Source organism: Globicephala melas, chromosome 18 (assembly GCF_963455315.2).
Source record: "Globicephala melas chromosome 18, mGloMel1.2, whole genome shotgun sequence".
Classification (NCBI taxonomy): domain Eukaryota; kingdom Metazoa; phylum Chordata; class Mammalia; order Artiodactyla; family Delphinidae; genus Globicephala; species Globicephala melas.
The window spans coordinates 20,363,619-20,380,799 of record NC_083331.1 but is presented as its reverse complement, the minus strand read 5'-3'; the positions used below and the strand labels follow the sequence as shown (position 1 = coordinate 20,380,799).

The following is a 17,181-nucleotide window of genomic DNA, read 5'->3' as shown; positions in this document are numbered from 1 at the left end:
CTATGGTTCTACATGCTAGAGGTCTCTTTTTTTTTTTTTTTTTTTTTTTTTTGCGGTACACGGGCCTCTCACTGTTGTGGCCTCTCCCGTTGCAGAGTACAGGCTCCGGACGCGCAGGCTCAGCAGCCATGGCTCATGGGCCCAGCCGCTCCGCGGCACGTGGGATCCTCCCGGACCGGGGCACGAACCCGTGTCCCCTGCATCGGCAGGCGGACTCTCAACCACGGCGCCACCAGGGAAGCCCTAGAGGTCTTTTTTGAGGACTGAACGGAAGGCACGCAGCGCCTCCACCTCCTGGCACATGCTCCTTGTAAGTTTAGGGCTAAATCCTAGCTGGTCCCAAGGACTCAGTAGATTATTCTCCCAAAGTCCAGTGAGCACTTTAGAAAAAACCTGAGAAAAATTATATACTTTCAGAACATCTTTCCCTCTAGCAATTCTGAGCAGGGACACACTGCAGCCTTTTGGCCTTTTCCACTTTTGTTTGGCTCACCAGCTGGCCTGGAGGACACCGAGAACAAAGCGGCTTTCATCCTTGGGTCACAGGTTGAAATTCATCATGGATTCGGTCCAGCTCAGTCAATGCTGACAGCAGCTCACGGACTCAACTCACGTAAATGACACAGGTCAAGGTCTCTTTACTCACATCACTGCACTTGGACATTTTCAGGCATGAGCTGTCCCATGGCTCCTCTGCGGCCCAGAGGGGTATAAGGACCAGTGACAGAATGTGGGGACCTGCCCTGGAGCATGCGCTGCATTTGTTCACAAGTTGAGAGGTGCAGACCTCTTTCACCAACATATCAGAGACGTTAGCAAACCAAGTGTGATACTTTATGGATAAATGCCCAGGATTCACCCTTCAACCCTCCAAATACATCGGTTAACATCAACTATAATCACATAAAGCAGGGACAACGCAGATAGGAAATCTGAGCTATTTGTTTTTAACAGTTAGCATCTAATGAGGACTCACCTGTACCCAGCAGAACCTAAGTCCTTGACCTAGATTCTCTCTCTAAATCCTCACAACATCCTGAGTCAGGTACCATTTTACCCCAGTTTTACAGGTGAAGAAACCACAGGAGCTTTAATAGGTTGAGTAGCTGGTCCAAGGGCACAGAGCTATCAAGTAGCGGCCAGGGATTTGAACCCAGCCGAGCTGAGCTATGCTGCCTTGGATTGACATATGATGCAGGTAATAGAATTTTCAGTTAACGTGAGAACTGTGGAGTAAGATAAAACATAAAATCCACACTTAGACCAGTGCCTTCCACATGGTAAGTAACCACCATTGACATTTCATCACTCACAGCATGAAAGGCAATGTTGCTTAGTCAACCTAACATTAAGGAAACAAGTATTATCTACCCTTTTTTGGTGAAGGTCACAATCATACAATATACACAGATATCTAGTATCAGCTGGGCGCAGACAGTCTAAAACAATCACTGAAACTAAGGAAATACAGAACTGTTCCTAAGTGTTCGGGGTACTGTGAATACATAACAGTATTCTATCCAAGCAACATAATAAAAAAAAGTTAAAAAAATTTAAAAACCTCAAGTAGCCATAATTATAAAGACTGAAAAGATTTAAATTTTCATTTTAATGTCTAAAATTATAAAGCCTCAAATGAATCATTACATGTTGTTTTAATAAAGTTTAAAGTTTAGCACCTAGCAAAGAGCCTTACACACAGGTTCCAATAAATCATTCTGGAATGAATGGCTGAATTCATGAATATGCTTTTATAACAGATAGACATTGTTCTTTCACTATGTCTGGGAATTTTTCTTAATTCTATGATGCAGGTTGCATGACCTTTCCTTATTAATAATGATTTTTCTGAAAAAAATCCCAGGACTATCATCATGAAAGACAAAAAGGAAAAACTAAATAACCCGCCCCTAAATAATTAAGAACAGAAACGAAGTTTTTGCCTTTGCAATGAGATAGGAGAGGTAAAAAGAAAAGCAGCTTCTTCAAAATATCTTTATTAACATTTAAGAAAATATAAAATTGTTCTCTATGCAGCAGCATGAAAACACATGAAACAAAAGTATACATTTAAGCCACTGTGACTGGTGAAGAGTAAAGACATTTCTCAGTATACATATAAGAAAACAGGTAAACTCAGATCAAGAAAATACCTCTTTCTCAAAAGCTTTTTGTGCCTTGGTTTACCCTGGGGACTCAACAGTTTATTCAATGTGCTCTCAAAAATAACTGTTTTTTTTAAAAGAACTTCTAAAAAACTAATATGAGCACAAAAATACAGATCACTGCAGTTATTTCCATAAAGTAGAATGCTACATTAAATCTACACTGACCAAACTATTTTGTAAACCTCCATCCGGTTTAAAAGGAAAACAAACAAACAGAGCGGTATATAGAAAATAGTTTTTCTATATATAGAAGATTTCCAGCAACAGTTTCTACACCATTCCAACAGAGCTGTGTCCTTTCACCAACAGCAAATCTGAGATTCCCCAAGTACTCCCCATTCGCTAGGAAAATCAATAGCATTACCTGCCGGGTGCGTAGGGTTGCTGGTGCATAAGGCTTTTATCTCATTTTAGCAACATTAAAAAAAAACAAAAAAAACCACAGAATGTATACAACCTTGGCGCTCACCATTACTGTGGCCTCTTTAATACAGTCTGCTAAAGTGCTGTGGTTCAGTTTGACAAGCTTCATCACACAGCTAATGCGACAAACAAAAAGGACGACTGTAGTGTACATCAGGTGAAGGAGACCCTTAAAATCAGAGGGAGTTGTATTATTTAAAGAGACATGATTATTTTTAAAAAAGAAAAGGAGATTGAGGTAGCAATATTCCCCCCAAAATTTAAAAATTAATAAATTAAATAAAAATAGTAAAAGAATCCAAATTGAATGTGATGTGTACTTTCTAAATCCGGCCTGCACTTGTACATCATTTCCATAGATGAAGCATGTAATCTGTGTTAGAAAAACTGATATATGCATATGAAACACACCAAGCCATGAACTGAATTTTCATAATCACGATCTCATTTACCTAAATGTTTGGTGCTAAGTAACAGAAGTAATAAGTAGTGGAAGACAAAATATTCACACCTAAGGAGGTTACATATTAAACAGCCTTAGTTTCTGCCTGCTTTTTGCTAGAAGAAATCTGCAGGGAATGAAGCCTGATGCCTGATTCCATGTGTGACAAAGCATTTAAAAAAAAACGATTGATAAGTGCATCGCTTTGATTTTGACTATGCAATACTAAGTACAAATTTTAAAGGCCAAGCATTGGTCAGTAAAACTGAATCCCAGTAGTTCTCACGGTTCAAGCAAATTTTAAGAGGATAGGAACCTGACTCAATTTATCTATTGGAACATAAATATTTTTCATGGTTAAAAATATAAACATTTTTCACACTTACAAAATATGCACAACAAATATTACTTGAGACAAAACCTAGCAAACGGATCTGCCTATTGTCAACTTTCTTAGCTTTCTGAGAAGCTAATTAATTTATGCAGTCGATTGAGTGGAATAAATTCATAGTGTTGAGCAGCAGCTTAATTGGGACATAGTTATCTTACAAGGAAAAGAAACTACATACAAAGGAAAACAAGGTGCAGAATATTTCCCAGAGTCTGATGAAATACTTTTTTACTTTTCCACTTTTTTCACTGACTGTTTAAAAATATATGCTTGCTCCTAAGGAGAAAAAGGAAGACTTGGTTAGGGAGTAAATCTTGAAAGACCCCAGAGTTACAAAGATTTACACACAAGTCTCATCTTCCAACAACTGTACTAAAGTTCCTACACTTGTACTTACAAAATAAAGCAAAACAAAACAAAACACGAGACTGGAAGGTAGCTCCATCTACTTCACTTTCTGAGCTGGGATTTACACACCTACCTAATGAGTTTTCTCTCTCGCACTTTTTCCATCAAATCTCCAGAGAAACACATGCGCATACATGCAAACACACACGACGTATCGATCACTGTACGTACAGGTTCATCAACAGCATGACACACGACACAAGTCACAACACGATAGTAAGAACAAATAACTAGGACAGTGAGAAACGGGCTTCTTTTAAAGCTTTCTTGGATCCTTAATGCCCCTATGCCTACACATTTCCTATTCATCCAGGCACTTTGAAGGATCAGAAAGACAAAACAGGTTGCATTAAAGGAAGAGAAACAAAACAGAATGTTCGCTATTCAGGGGCCCTGTAAAATCAGCCCCGGGACCCGGCTGCGCAGAAGTGCAGCATGAAAGAATGCCAGCCTGGACCCTAGACACCCGAGTTAAGCACCTTGCAAGCGAGGAAAGTAAATACATAATAGTGGTCATTGTCATTAAGAATAAAAACAGTAATAACGATTGTCACCACGGGGTTCCGTACAGCAGGTGCACGTGGAGCGGGCTTCTCCTGCAGCCTGGCACAGCGGCTGGGCAAAGCGAATGGCCTCGGCGCGCGCCGCCCGGTGGGGCGGGACCCGCTGCGCAGTGCTCCGCAGGCGGGTGCGCTCCCCGCCCGGCCCCGCCCGGCCCCGCCCTCCCCTCTGCGCCTGCGCATTCCGGCGGCCGGGACGCTTTTATCGGCTTCCGGTTGCTAGGGCCTGTCTCCTTGGCCTCGGGTCGCACCTGGCGGTTGGGTGAGGGTGGCCTGAGTGCTTTCTTTCGGGACAGCGTATACCGCGGGAAGACCTGCGACCTCACTTGCCCTTAACCTGCCTAAATTCCCAGGAAGAGGAGATAAAAAAAGGAAAAGCTGATTGTTTTGAGAAGCAGCTGATTGCCCTAAAGGAGAGCGTGCAAGTCCAACGTTTCCAAGCATCTCTTCCAATAATAAGAACGGAAAATTACAGGCATCAAGTGGGACGTACTACCAGGAAGCATACCTTGAGTGCTTGTGTGCAAGTCATCCTGGGGGGATAAAGCGGCCCATTTGTGCAGCTCCAGAGCGTACCCGCCTAGACTGTCAACGGAATAGTGATGTACCAGGCACTTTCATATTGTCGCGACTAAGCACACATATTTGGTTCTATCTTCTGGCGTCATTTCTCAAACAGTACTAATTGGGACCGCGATCCTGGAAAATCTCATTATATTGAAGACCATTTTTTTTTTTTGGGGTTAAATAGTTATGGCCCAAGTGTAGTGGTTGAAATTTAAAATAAGTCATTATTACAGAAAGGAAACAACTTATTTGTGAAGAGTTAGGTATTGTGGGTCTTCAGAGGCCATGGAAGGACTTCCTCACCTTTTTGACCAAAAACTCTTTCCAAATTTATAAATTGATAATATTTTGGAGGTAGGAAAAAAATGAGTGTCAGTTCTACTGTTCTGGAAAATCAGTATTTACTAGCTGAAATAACACTGACTGAACTTTTTGCTAACATGTGAAATTTTAGAATGATCCTGATTGGTAATAGTATATGTATTTTTAAATTTTGTATTAATTATAAACCTAAATTTTATTTAGATTCTTTCTAGAAGTTTTAAGAAATTATTTCCTTCCCCTCTTTTCCTTTTATAGGAATTCTGCTTGGACCCGGTATAGTATTAGTGTAGAACAAGTTTCATTAGGATGTAATCTGCATTCGAATGAATTATTTTTCAGCAACAATTCAAACACATTCAAAAACTTTTCAATTCTCAATAGCTGTGAAAAACAGTGCTTATTAGTAAAATGCAAAACCATCCGCAACTTCTTAGAAGACCCTTACCTCCAAATCTCCCTAAGCTGTCTTTATGTCAGAAGAAAGCCCGTGCAGGTATGTGCATTACTCAGATGTTTAACTTTATTTTTTACAGAAGTCTCTCAACCTGCACAGCTCAGAATCGCAATAAGGACATTCACTAATAACCAGCAACTTACAAATGTTTGTTGTAAGATGGTAACATCCAATTCATTTCTACAAGTACAGTTTATCCTCATCATTTGTGGATTCTGTAGGAGTGAATTTACCTAACTGCTAGAATCTATTTGTAACTCCTGAATCAGTACACTGTACTATATTTTGTCTTTTTAGCTCCAAAATATACCATGAAGAACACTTTGGAGCAGTATATAGAGCTCTTTCTCAGTCCTTTTATAATAGTGAAACTGTGCAGGAGGCGGGTATATATGATAATTCTCGGACACATGCAGGGCATTGAAAACACACATGTTCCCAGCTGAGGTCAAAGAAAGATATGGCTGTGCCTTCTTGTTTTAGCTCTCATATTACAAATAACTGCCCTTTTCCTGGTCTAGTTAGTGCCATGCTTTCTGAATTCTGTACTTTCTGTTGGTGATTTAACAGTCTAACATAGCCCCTAAGTATAGTACAAGAAGGCTGTGATGTGCCTTATGGAGAAAATATATGCCTTAGAGAAGCTACCTTCAGGCCTGAGTTACAGCGTTGTTGGCTGAGAGTTCAATGTTAATGAATGAACGATCTATATTAAATAAAGTGTCTTGAAATAGAAGCACATATAAAACAAGGTTATGTATTGATTGGCTGCTGATAATGTTGAGACCAGAGGCTTGGAGGAACCTAACCCCGTATCTTCCCAAGAAGTAATGGCTCAGTGTTGGATAACTCAGTGCTCACTGAGACTACAGAACAGAACTGCCACAAATCATGAGAACAGAGTGTACTTATAAGCACAGTGCTAAGAACTGGAGATATAATAGTGAGCAAAACCAAGTCTGCCACTCCTCTTTCTTAGTTACCCTCTGGTGGGATCCAATGATCATACAACTAAATGTAAAATTATCCGTGATAAGTGCTGTGAAGTAAAGATGAGCCACTTTTATAACTTTATATAATACCCTTAATCCTCTATTTCTGTATATGGTATTTATTAACTCCTTACTTATAAGCAATGGTAAAATTAGCATATTTCCTCTTCTTTCCCCTTTTCAGTCTCCTCTACCCCCTGATTTTAGTTGATTATATTATTTTAGTGTCGGCATTTATACTGTTAAAACGTGCCTAGTCTAACTTGATTTACAATGCTAAATCATTACCTTTTGATCCATGGCTATTAAAGATGTGTCAATCAACATACCTATGTTACATCCAATTTCCTCTCTCACTTTCCCTACCAACTTTTGTTATATCATTTCTACATTTCTATAATGGTCTACATTTCTGCATTTACAATCTGTTCTGTAATAATAATACCCACAGTTATGTAGATATACTGCTCACTACTAGTTCTTTGGTTGTAGTTTTTCCGTTTATCTTTTGGTTGAAGTTTATCCTCTAGTACAGAGTTTCTCACTCTTGCTATTTGGGGCTGGATAATTTTTTTGTGGGGGGGGCTTTCCTGCTTTTGACAACATGGAGATTCAACGACCTTAACTATTAGTAATCCTGTGTCTCCAAAGGTTCTGGGCAGAGTGCTTTGCATATAGTAGATGTTCAAAATACTCGAATAAATGAATGAATACTTAAAATGACTGAAATACAATTTATAAAAATGAATATTCAAACGCTGAAATAAAAACCTGAAATAAATACCTGCAGTTTGCATACAATGCTAAACGCTGTAGGGAATGAATGACACGATTGATCTGGTCCCTGCCTTTCAGGACCTTTCAAGAACTTTAGTTAAACTCTAAAGATGAGATTCACATACAGTAAGTACCTTAAATAATAATACAAAGAGCATAGAATTTATGCCCAATTAATGGTACAGACAGTAGTACTTCATAAATGTGAGAAACCCTGGGGCAGGAATGGGGTGTGAACTAAGACTTGAGAAATTAGTGAAAGTGAAATGAAATATGTTTAATTATAGAGGAGACCCATGTAGTTTTTGATGGCAGAGGAGTCTATTGGAAAAGTGGAATTTTAACGTACTAGAAGAAAAAGAAAAGAAATCATGGGGATGGGGAAATGTATCAAAAAATAGGGAAGTCTATGGGCTTCCCTGGTGGTGCAGTGGTTGAGAGTCCGCCTGCCGATGCAGGGGACACGGGTTCGTGCCCCGGTCCGGGAAGATCCCACATGCCGCGGAGCGGCTGGGCCCGTGAGCCATGGCCGCTGAGCCTGCGCTTCCGGAGCTTGTGCCCCGCAACGGGAGAGGCCACAACAGTGAGAGGCCTGCGTACCGCAAAAATAAATAAATAAATAAATAAAAATTAAAAAAATAGGGAAGTCTAAATTGAGAAGACAGATATCTTCATTGGGCAGATTTCCCTAAGCACCTCTTCTCTCTGCACCCAGTCAGAGTGCTTACCTTTATGGTCCCAGAGTATCCCCTATCTACCCCCTTACTGAGCTCTTATTCTCTAGTGTAACTGTTTACCTGCCTAGTTTCTATATTAAATCATGAGATCTTTGATGGTAGTAAGGTTTGTGCTGTGTGATTGTCCCCTCAGCACTATGTGTACAGCTAGCACATGGGAGGTGTTAAATGTTTGTTTAATTAAGTAATGAGAACAGTAAGTATGGGTTGTGTTAATCAAGAAGGATGGATTGTATAAGGTTTAAGGTAGACTTTGGCAAAGGAAAATGATTTAAATTGGTTGGTAAGAGAAAGTATTCCACACCGTGTGAGCAACAAAAGAAACTCAGGTCTACCTAAAAAAAGAAGAGTGTCAGAGAAGGATAAGTGATCTCACTTGATCTTATAGGTAAGTCTCTGTTCTAAGCAAGAATAGCAACTATGTACTGGGTGATTATAGCACAAGGATAAATGGAACGAATGACGGCGGTGTTATAAGGAATGGAGAGAAGAATTGGGACTATTCTGTTAAAAGATACTTGCCATACCCATTAGGCGGTGTAGTGTTTATTGAAAGTAGACTTAGATTCGCTGTAAATGTATATTGCAAACTCTAGGGCAACCACTTTTTAAAAAATTGTATAAGTATAATTGATATGCTAAGAAAGGAATGAAACTGAAGGAGAGAAACTGACTCATAAAATTCTCACCTAAAACCAGAAAAGACAGAAAAAGAATGGAAGATTTCAAAAAGACAAAGAAGTAAAACAACTGCGATGAATAGAAAACTTTACAAATGTGGTGGATGTTAAGCCAATGATGTCAGTAATTCGTTAAAACGTGAATGGTCTAAGTGTACCACTTAAATGATAGAAACTGTCAGAGTAGATAAAAGACAAGAGCTAATTATATACTGTCTGCAAGAAACTTCCTTTAAATATAAAAACACAGATAGATGAAATGTAAAGGGATAGAGAAAGATACATCATACTAACACTAATCAAAAGAAATCTGGAAGTGTATATGTGTCAATGCTACTCTCTCACTTCGTCCCCGCTTCCCATCCCCCACCCTCCACCCCTGCCACAGTGTCCTCAAGTCCATTCTCTATGTCTGCGTCTTTATTCCTGTCCCGCCCTTAGGTTCATCAGAACCATTTTTGTTTTTAGATTCCATATATATGTGTTAATATACAGTAATATCTTTTTCTGACTTCTTCACTCTATATGACAGACTCAAGGTCCATCCACCTCACTACAAAGAACTCAATTTCATTTCTTTTTATGGCTGAGTAATGGTCCATTGTACATATGTGCCACATCTTCTTTATCCATTCATCTGTTGATGGACACTTAGGTTGCTTCCATGTCCTGGCTATTGTACATAGTGCTACAGTGAACGTTGTGGTACATGATTCTTTTTGAATTATGGCTTTCTCAGGGTATATGCCCAGTAGTGGGATTGCTGGGTCACATGGTAGTTCTATTTTTAGTTTTTTAAGGAACCTCCATACTGTTCTCCATAGTGTCTGTATCAATTTACATTCCCACCAACAATGCAAGAGGGTTCCCTTTTCTCCACACTCTCTCCAGCATTTATTGTTTGTAGATTTTGTGATGGTGGCCATTCTGATTGGTGTGAGGTGATACCTCATTGTGGTTTTGACTTGCATTTCTCTAATGATTAGTGACGATGAGCATCCTCTCATGTGTTTGTTGGCAATCTGTAAAATAGATAGCTAGTGGGAAGCAGCTGCATAGCACAGGGAGATCAGCTCGGTGTTTTGTGACCTAGATGGGTGGGATAGGGAGGGTGGGAGGGAGACACAAGAGGGAGGGGATATGGCGATATACGTATATGTATAGCTGATTCACTTTGTTATACAGCAGAAACTAACACAACATTGTAAAACAATTATACTCCAATAAAGATGTAAAAAAAAAGAAAAAAAGCTGGAGTAGCTATGTTCATTGGCTTGTTTTCTTATTGTTGAGTTGAAGACCTCTTTATTTTGGATGCAATTCCTTTATCAGATGAGTGTTTTGCAAATATTTTCTCTCAGTGCATGGCTTGTCTTTTTATTCTTTTAAGAATGTCTTTCACAGAGTAGAAGTTTTTAATTTTAATGAAGTCTAACTTAACCATGTTTTCTTTCATGGATTGTTGTTTTGGTGTCATATCTAAAAAGTCATTCTGAATAGCACAGGGAACTCTATTCAATACTCTGTAATGACCTATATGGGAAAATAATCTAAAAAAAACGGAGTGGATAGATGTGTATGTATAACTGACTCACTTTGCTGCACAGCAGAAACTAACACAACATTGTAAAGCAACTATACTCCAATAAAAAAATACATTAAGAATAAAAGTCACTGCCACACCTAACATCATCTAGATTTTGCTCATGTTATGTTTTGTTTTAATATGAGAGAGAGAGAAAGGAAAGTTGAACATGGTGGTGTAACCATTTTATGGAACGAGCTAGCTTTGATAAGTTCCATATAAGCAGGAAGCAAACATTATCCTTCTCCTACTACTGCTCTTTAAACTCACACGGCACACATCTCTCTACCGAGGCTTTTCTAGTCACTTTCATCTATTAGCCTTGTCTCATTTTTAGATATTAAGTCCAATCTAAATCAATACTTTCATCTAGCATGTAATTAAACCTTGCCCTTTCTCCCAGCTCAGACTAGGTCTGCTAATTTTTAGACAAGCCAAGGGAAACAGGGGCATGATAAATGCGTCCATCTCGTTCTTTTACTTCTCTTCCCCAACTCATAGTTTCTGGTATCTTCATAGGTGTGGCTAGGAGTGGGAAAGAATTAAGGAGTTAAGAGTGAAGGTGAGAATCCGTCATCAGTCTCTGTACCCCCCTGAAATGCCAGAAGGTAGAGGTCAAGTAGATTCAAGGATTCTCTTGCCTTACACAAGTTGCGACACAGCAATGGGAGGGCCAATACATTTCTGTTACTCTGTAGGTATAAGGGGGTTGGGGGAACCATGGCAGGGAGTGATGAGATGTTATCTTCTCCTTGTGGCATACACTCCTGTGCTCTGTAGATGGTTCTCTGAGAATCCCCCTCACTTGGTTTGAGGTCGGGGTAAATCCTCCTCTACCCACCACAAGGAGGGGAAGATCGGAGAAACACATAGCACGCCAATAGCTCAATTCAGAAGAAATCCTCTCTGCGAATGTAGATCAACCTCTAGCCATCTCTCATATACAGACAACAGGTGAGACTTGGGCTTGTTTTGGCCATCTCTTTGCAAATCTTGCCTTAATGAATCTCTTATCTTCTCATCAGAATGCTGAGGTCCTCATCATTTATTGTACTCAACTGAGATGATGGACAAAAATGTTATTTAACATTCTGTCACAGAAGAAAGAGAAAGCACGATTTGATATAGTGAGGTCCCTAAGAATGCAGGCACAGTGCATTTTCTGGACCTAAGAGAGATAAGAATACTTCTGGTTGTAACCTGAGTGAACTCGTGGTACCCTGTAGCCAGTATCAGCATGTTATCATGTTCCAAAGCCATCTTGGTCTGATATCTGGCTTTGAAAAGAAATGTAAATCTTTGCTCAAAGAAGTTTCAAATGAGGAAGTGATAATGATAAACAGCGAAACTTCACTGAGTCATTTTTACCTCTCCATATTGCCAGAGTTTTCTGCTCAACTGCTCAAAAATCTCCCTTTATGTCCTACTCTTCTTCATCCATTCTGTTCTTCCAGGAGTAGCCCCTACTCTTTCTAAATCTAGTATAATTTAGCCTTCCTGATTCTCCAATCGTTCATGCAAACTTTATCCCAGTAAGGTAAGCAGAAGTCCTGATAGCTGAGTGAGTGTATACAGAAACGTTTTTATAAGGTGAGAGAGGGTGAGTGGATAAAGAAAAGCTATGAATGCTGAGACGTTAATAGTTCTGCCCCTGACACCTTGATAAACATAATCTAATTCTGCCTTATTTTTTTTTTTCTGGTTTAGGAAAGACTGGTGAAACTAAGCTACCACGTGTACGGTTCATTCCAGATAAAACCGCTTCATTTGAAAGAGATAAAACTAGTTTTCCTGATGTTCCAAGAGATCAGTCACAACCCCCTGTTAATATTCAAAATCTCTTTCTTGATCATCATGTACAAAAAAGAGTGACTACTATTTCAACAACCACAAAATCTTCTAAGCATGTCTATTGGCACATTCCAGAGACTGCTACTGGTTCCATATTTTTTCCCAAGTGTTGTTCAGCTTCAAGTCGAATTTTTGGGAAAGAAACAAGCAAGATGGAAAGTTCCAGAAAATCAGAAGAGCCATTAAAAATAACAAATATTTATGCTAACATTTTAAAAGAGATTCTGATTCTCTCCTCAGAGTTCTCCAAACTACCAAGTGCCCCTTCTTCAGTGCCCACTCCCAAACTCAAGGAAGTTCATTCTGACCAGTTTTTACAAATGAGCAGTACCTATACTTTTAAGCAGCCCCTGTTACGTTTAAGTGCAACAGTGCCAATCCCTGTACCGAGGACTATACCTGTTAAAGCTGAAAGTCAGCAGTCTGACCGTTTACAATGTCGTACGGTGACACTAAATATTAAAGATTTTCCAGGTTCCATTTTCACACCGACGCCAGTTTTACCAAGGAAACCTCTAAGACAGTCTGTGATAGGTAAATCCAGTCTGAACGTGGTCTGTAATAATGGGGTCAAGTAGAGCAAAAGGGAGAGAAGGCATCCAAGCATATGGTGGTTCCCCCTTGGGTCTGCAGAATGGGATGGTGGGATCCCTTTTCACCTGTACATTTAATATATGGGGCAGAATGCAGTAGCAGAAATCCTGACCTTGCAGGTCTGCCAAGGGCAAACTGGGAACTCCACCCAGATGGTGGTGATGGGAACCAGATAAAGCAGTTCAAAGGATCAGAAAAGCTCACATAAAGGAGGAGTGTGAATGAACAGTCGTCTGTAAGGTGGTCTAGATGAACTCTAGAAGCAGAATGCCAGTGCTCATGGATGCCTTCATGGGCACTTTTCCATGGATAACCTCAATTCATTAAAAGATGAACAATTATAATGAAGTCATAATACCCTCAACATGAATTTTCACACGAATTTAAACATTATCCTATTTTAAATTTTTTTCCTAGAAAGTCATGTAACAGAATATGAACGTGTAGAAAGTGTCCCAAAGCAAAGCATGCTGAACGTATGTGAAGGTAAATGCTAGGTTTATATCATTCTTTTAAAAATTGTATATATGATTATCTCTCCATAAAAGTATTTGTGATTTTGTGTGTTTGTGTATATGTGTGTGATTCACACATATGTCCCTCCTCATTTTCCATTCCTTAAGCTATTTACTCAGCAACTATTTTTAGAGTGTTGACTATAAACCCAACTTTGTACTGATGTTGGGAACATATAAGATGGAGTATTCTTAATCTGGATGGAGAAGATAGACATGCAATCATGACAGTTAACTGCTTGCCGTGTGCCAGCACTGTTTTAAGTGCTTTGACCTTAGTTACCTAGCAGAAACAAATGAGAAATCATCTTTAGAGAAAGATTACATCATCCTACGTCTCACACTATTTCTATAAACGATTTCACAAATACAGTGTATAGTAAACAATTCACAATTGTCAGGTACACAAAGAAAAACAAAATGAATGAAAACTAGCAGCAACAGTAAGCAGTAGAAACATACCCACAGGAGTTCCAGCTATTAGAATGATCAGATTCAGATTTTTAAATAACCTAATGACTTTTGGTTCTAGCCAAGATTGAGTAGCTTGTATTGGACAATCCCTCCCACCAAAATCAGTTATTAAAGCTGCCCACAAATACATAAAATAACCACTGAGGTTACTGGAGAGTAACCCTTGCAAGCATGACTTGAGTGGTTACCATCTTTGAAATAAGCTGAATTAGCTGTACATTTACCTTGGCTTTTTCTTGAGGGGATTTGTGGTGTTGGCGAACAGGGCACAGGTAGAAAGAAGGTGATAGTTTTACTGGATTGAAGAGATAGCAGTCAGACGTCAGAGTTGACAAGATAGCTGGGATAGAGGGGTAATATATCAGAGAGGAGAGAACGGAATTCAAATACCTGCATACAAACTCCCATAAGAGTGTTGGCTGATTTCTAAGCTGGGCATGTACAGGACAATACGCTAAGAAACACAGCAGAAACCATCAGCTGAGATGCTAAGGAAGTGCGCCTAGATTTTGACAGTTGCACAGAAGGCAATTATTGGAGGTCAAGCTCTGCTGAAATGAAGGGGCCTTGGTAAACACACTGGGCTTTCAGTTGCAGACCCAGAAGACCTATGCCTTGGGAATAAGAATGATGCTCTAGGAGAAAGGACAAAACTAAAATAGGTTATCCCCTACAAAACTCAAAACCAATCCTTGATAAATCAAAGTGGTACTTCCTGCCTAGTCAAAGAAAACCTAACACTTATTAGAGACAGATAATATTATCCAGACCCTTTAAAATTTTCATTCACAATGTCCAGCATTAAACTTAAAAATCACAAGGCATCCTAAAAACAGGATAAAAGGTCTGGGAACCAGTAGAAAGAGGCAAAAGAAAGAGAACCATAGGATCAGGTATTGGGGTTTTCAAACCAGGATGTTAAAATAACTATGATTACTATGTTGAAGAAAATAAAAAGTTGAAGAATTTTATCAGAGAACTGGAATTTCTGCTTTTAAAAATTAGAGTCATATAAAATTTTAGAACAGAAAAAGTAATATAACAAATTAACGATTCACAGATGTGTTTAGTAGGAGATTATACACAGAAGAACACTCCAGACATAAAACTTTCTCTTTTTTCCCCAGTTGTATTGAGATACAATTCACATGCAACTCTGTATAAAGTTAAGGTATACAATATAATGATTTGATACATGAATATACAGTATGGTGAAATGATTACCACAATAAATTCAGTTAATACCCATCACCTGACAACTTTTTCTTGCTACAAGAAATTTTAGGCTTCACTCTCTCAGAAACTTTCAAATATACACTGTAGTATCATTAACTACAGCAGCCATAAGACTTTCTGAGCACACTACCCTTCCAGCAGTTCCCTATCCCTGTCTGTGACATAAATTAACCACTGGGTCTCCTCCACATCATAGGCCTAAACCAGTCATGTTACCATTTCTGACTTAGGGAGTTTATTCCACTCTGGTGTTTCCCTCTTTGAAAAGTTCCCAGGGAAGTTTAAGCATCCTGAGATCCTTCAGAGATCTTTCAGGGAATTTCTAACCACCTCTGCACCTCCATCTCCCTCCTTTTCACTCAAAAATCAACTGCTTGAGCTTAGCCCATAAGTGTGGGTGGGCAGGAAGCAGGCCACAGACTTAATTCTTAACTCATTCTCCATTCCTCTTGCTCCATTCCCTCCCAAAAGACAAGGAATCTCCGTATCACATCATACATCTTTCTTCATTCTGTGGTTAACTTTCACATCGATTGACCTGAAATGGGCACAAAGGCCTATTTTAGAAATTAACAACTGAACATTGTTTTCTTTGGTCTAGGATGCCTCGTTTCTTCTCATTGAAGCAATGGTATAAGAATTATTCAGATGATAAAATATGTTGCAGCAAGTAATACAGCAAGAATGGCTGGGAGTGTAAAATATATTTCAAAATATTTTCCTGCCACACCTGGGTGTGTGCTTGAACATGCCATTTTTGACAAAAGGGGAAACCCACAAGGGTTGTGATAAAGTAAATGTAGGTGGTCGCTGTTTGGCTACTCCTGAGTTGTCTGCTTCCCCCCACCCCTTTCTTGTGTGAGGTCTTTAAACTGAGGGAAGAGCTTAGTTACATAGGGTATTTGAATCACGCATCAATGCGATATTAAAGCAAAAAGCAAGATTTCTCCTTGGGATATGATCTCTATCTGATATATGCTTATATGATGTCCTTTATTCATTTTGTGAAGAAAGAAGTTGTTTATGTAATTCATCATAAAATAAGATGTTTTTACATATAGCATAAGACTCAGACTGATGGAATCTAAATTATTGAGGTAGAAATCTATGAGCTTATGGTTTTCTTTTGGGAAGAAAAGTTTGCTATCTAATATTAGTCTGCTATCTAATATTAAAATGTTTGGCCAACAGAACCAACTGAGGTTGGGTGGATGGAGGTTATAGGGAATCTCCAACATGAGGTTGGGTGGGTGAAAGTTATGGGGAATCTCTTCCAAAGGAGGCATCCAGGTAACCTATTTATGATGACTTACTGTTATCATAACATGAATACCTTTTAACTTTCACTCTAAGTGATGACACATTTACGTTTCCTGTCTTGTTTTATTTAGGTAGCATTAAATCTAGAAAAATCGAAACCTCAGTGTCACATATCGTACATTGTGAAGGTTTTAAGGCTGTTGTGGCAACACGCTATGGAACAGTAACATCCATGACCAAGATGGCCATAGTAACCTGTCAAATTCATGGAAGAAATGCACTTAATCTTAAGGTATACTACGTCTTCTCAATGGCAACTTCCTGTTGTATTATCGGTCATTTTTGTTTTAGGTTTCCTAACTTAGGTTATTCTCCATGGTATTGAAGGAACAACATAAAGTGGTGGTGGTTGAGGGAGTAATGGAGTTGTATAGTAACAAAACTTTTGTGTGCTGTTGAAGTTAACTTGGTATCAATCCAAACTAGATGTTTTAAATTTAGGATGCTGATCGTAATCTTCATGGTAACCACTCCTAAGAAACTATCTTAAAAATGTACACAAAAGGGAATGAGAAAGGAATCAACATGACAGATTACAAAAAATTAATTAAACACCAAGGAGGCAGTAATGTAGTAAACGTGGAATAACAACAACAAAAATTCCAGAAAAGGCAAAACTATGGTGACAGTAAATATATCAGTGGTTGTAAGGGATTTTGGAGGGAGGGAGGGAAGGATGAATA

The 17,181-nt window shown here is 39.0% G+C and overlaps 2 protein-coding genes across 4 annotated transcripts in view; one reads left to right on the top strand and one right to left on the bottom strand.

Annotated features, from left to right (window-relative positions):
- Window positions 1-4,436, bottom strand: part of LCP1 (lymphocyte cytosolic protein 1) — an 81,268-nt gene extending 76,832 nt beyond the window's left edge. The window contains exon 1 of one of the 3 annotated variants that reach the window (XM_060287807.2): window positions 4,402-4,436. The gene's annotated coding sequence lies outside the window, so the exon portion shown is untranslated. The remainder of the gene's footprint in view (window positions 1-4,401) is intronic. The other 2 variants (XM_030882243.3, XM_060287809.2) reach the window with 2 other exon arrangements.
- Window positions 4,437-5,691: 1,255 nt separating this feature from the next.
- LRRC63 (leucine rich repeat containing 63) overlaps window positions 5,692-17,181 on the top strand; it is a 41,365-nt gene continuing 29,875 nt past the window's right edge. The window contains exons 1-4 of the mRNA XM_030882103.2: window positions 5,692-5,776; window positions 12,216-12,893; window positions 13,371-13,439; window positions 16,570-16,730. Of these exons, the coding sequence (XP_030737963.2) occupies window positions 5,692-5,776; window positions 12,216-12,893; window positions 13,371-13,439; window positions 16,570-16,730 (993 nt within the window). The remainder of the gene's footprint in view (window positions 5,777-12,215; window positions 12,894-13,370; window positions 13,440-16,569; window positions 16,731-17,181) is intronic.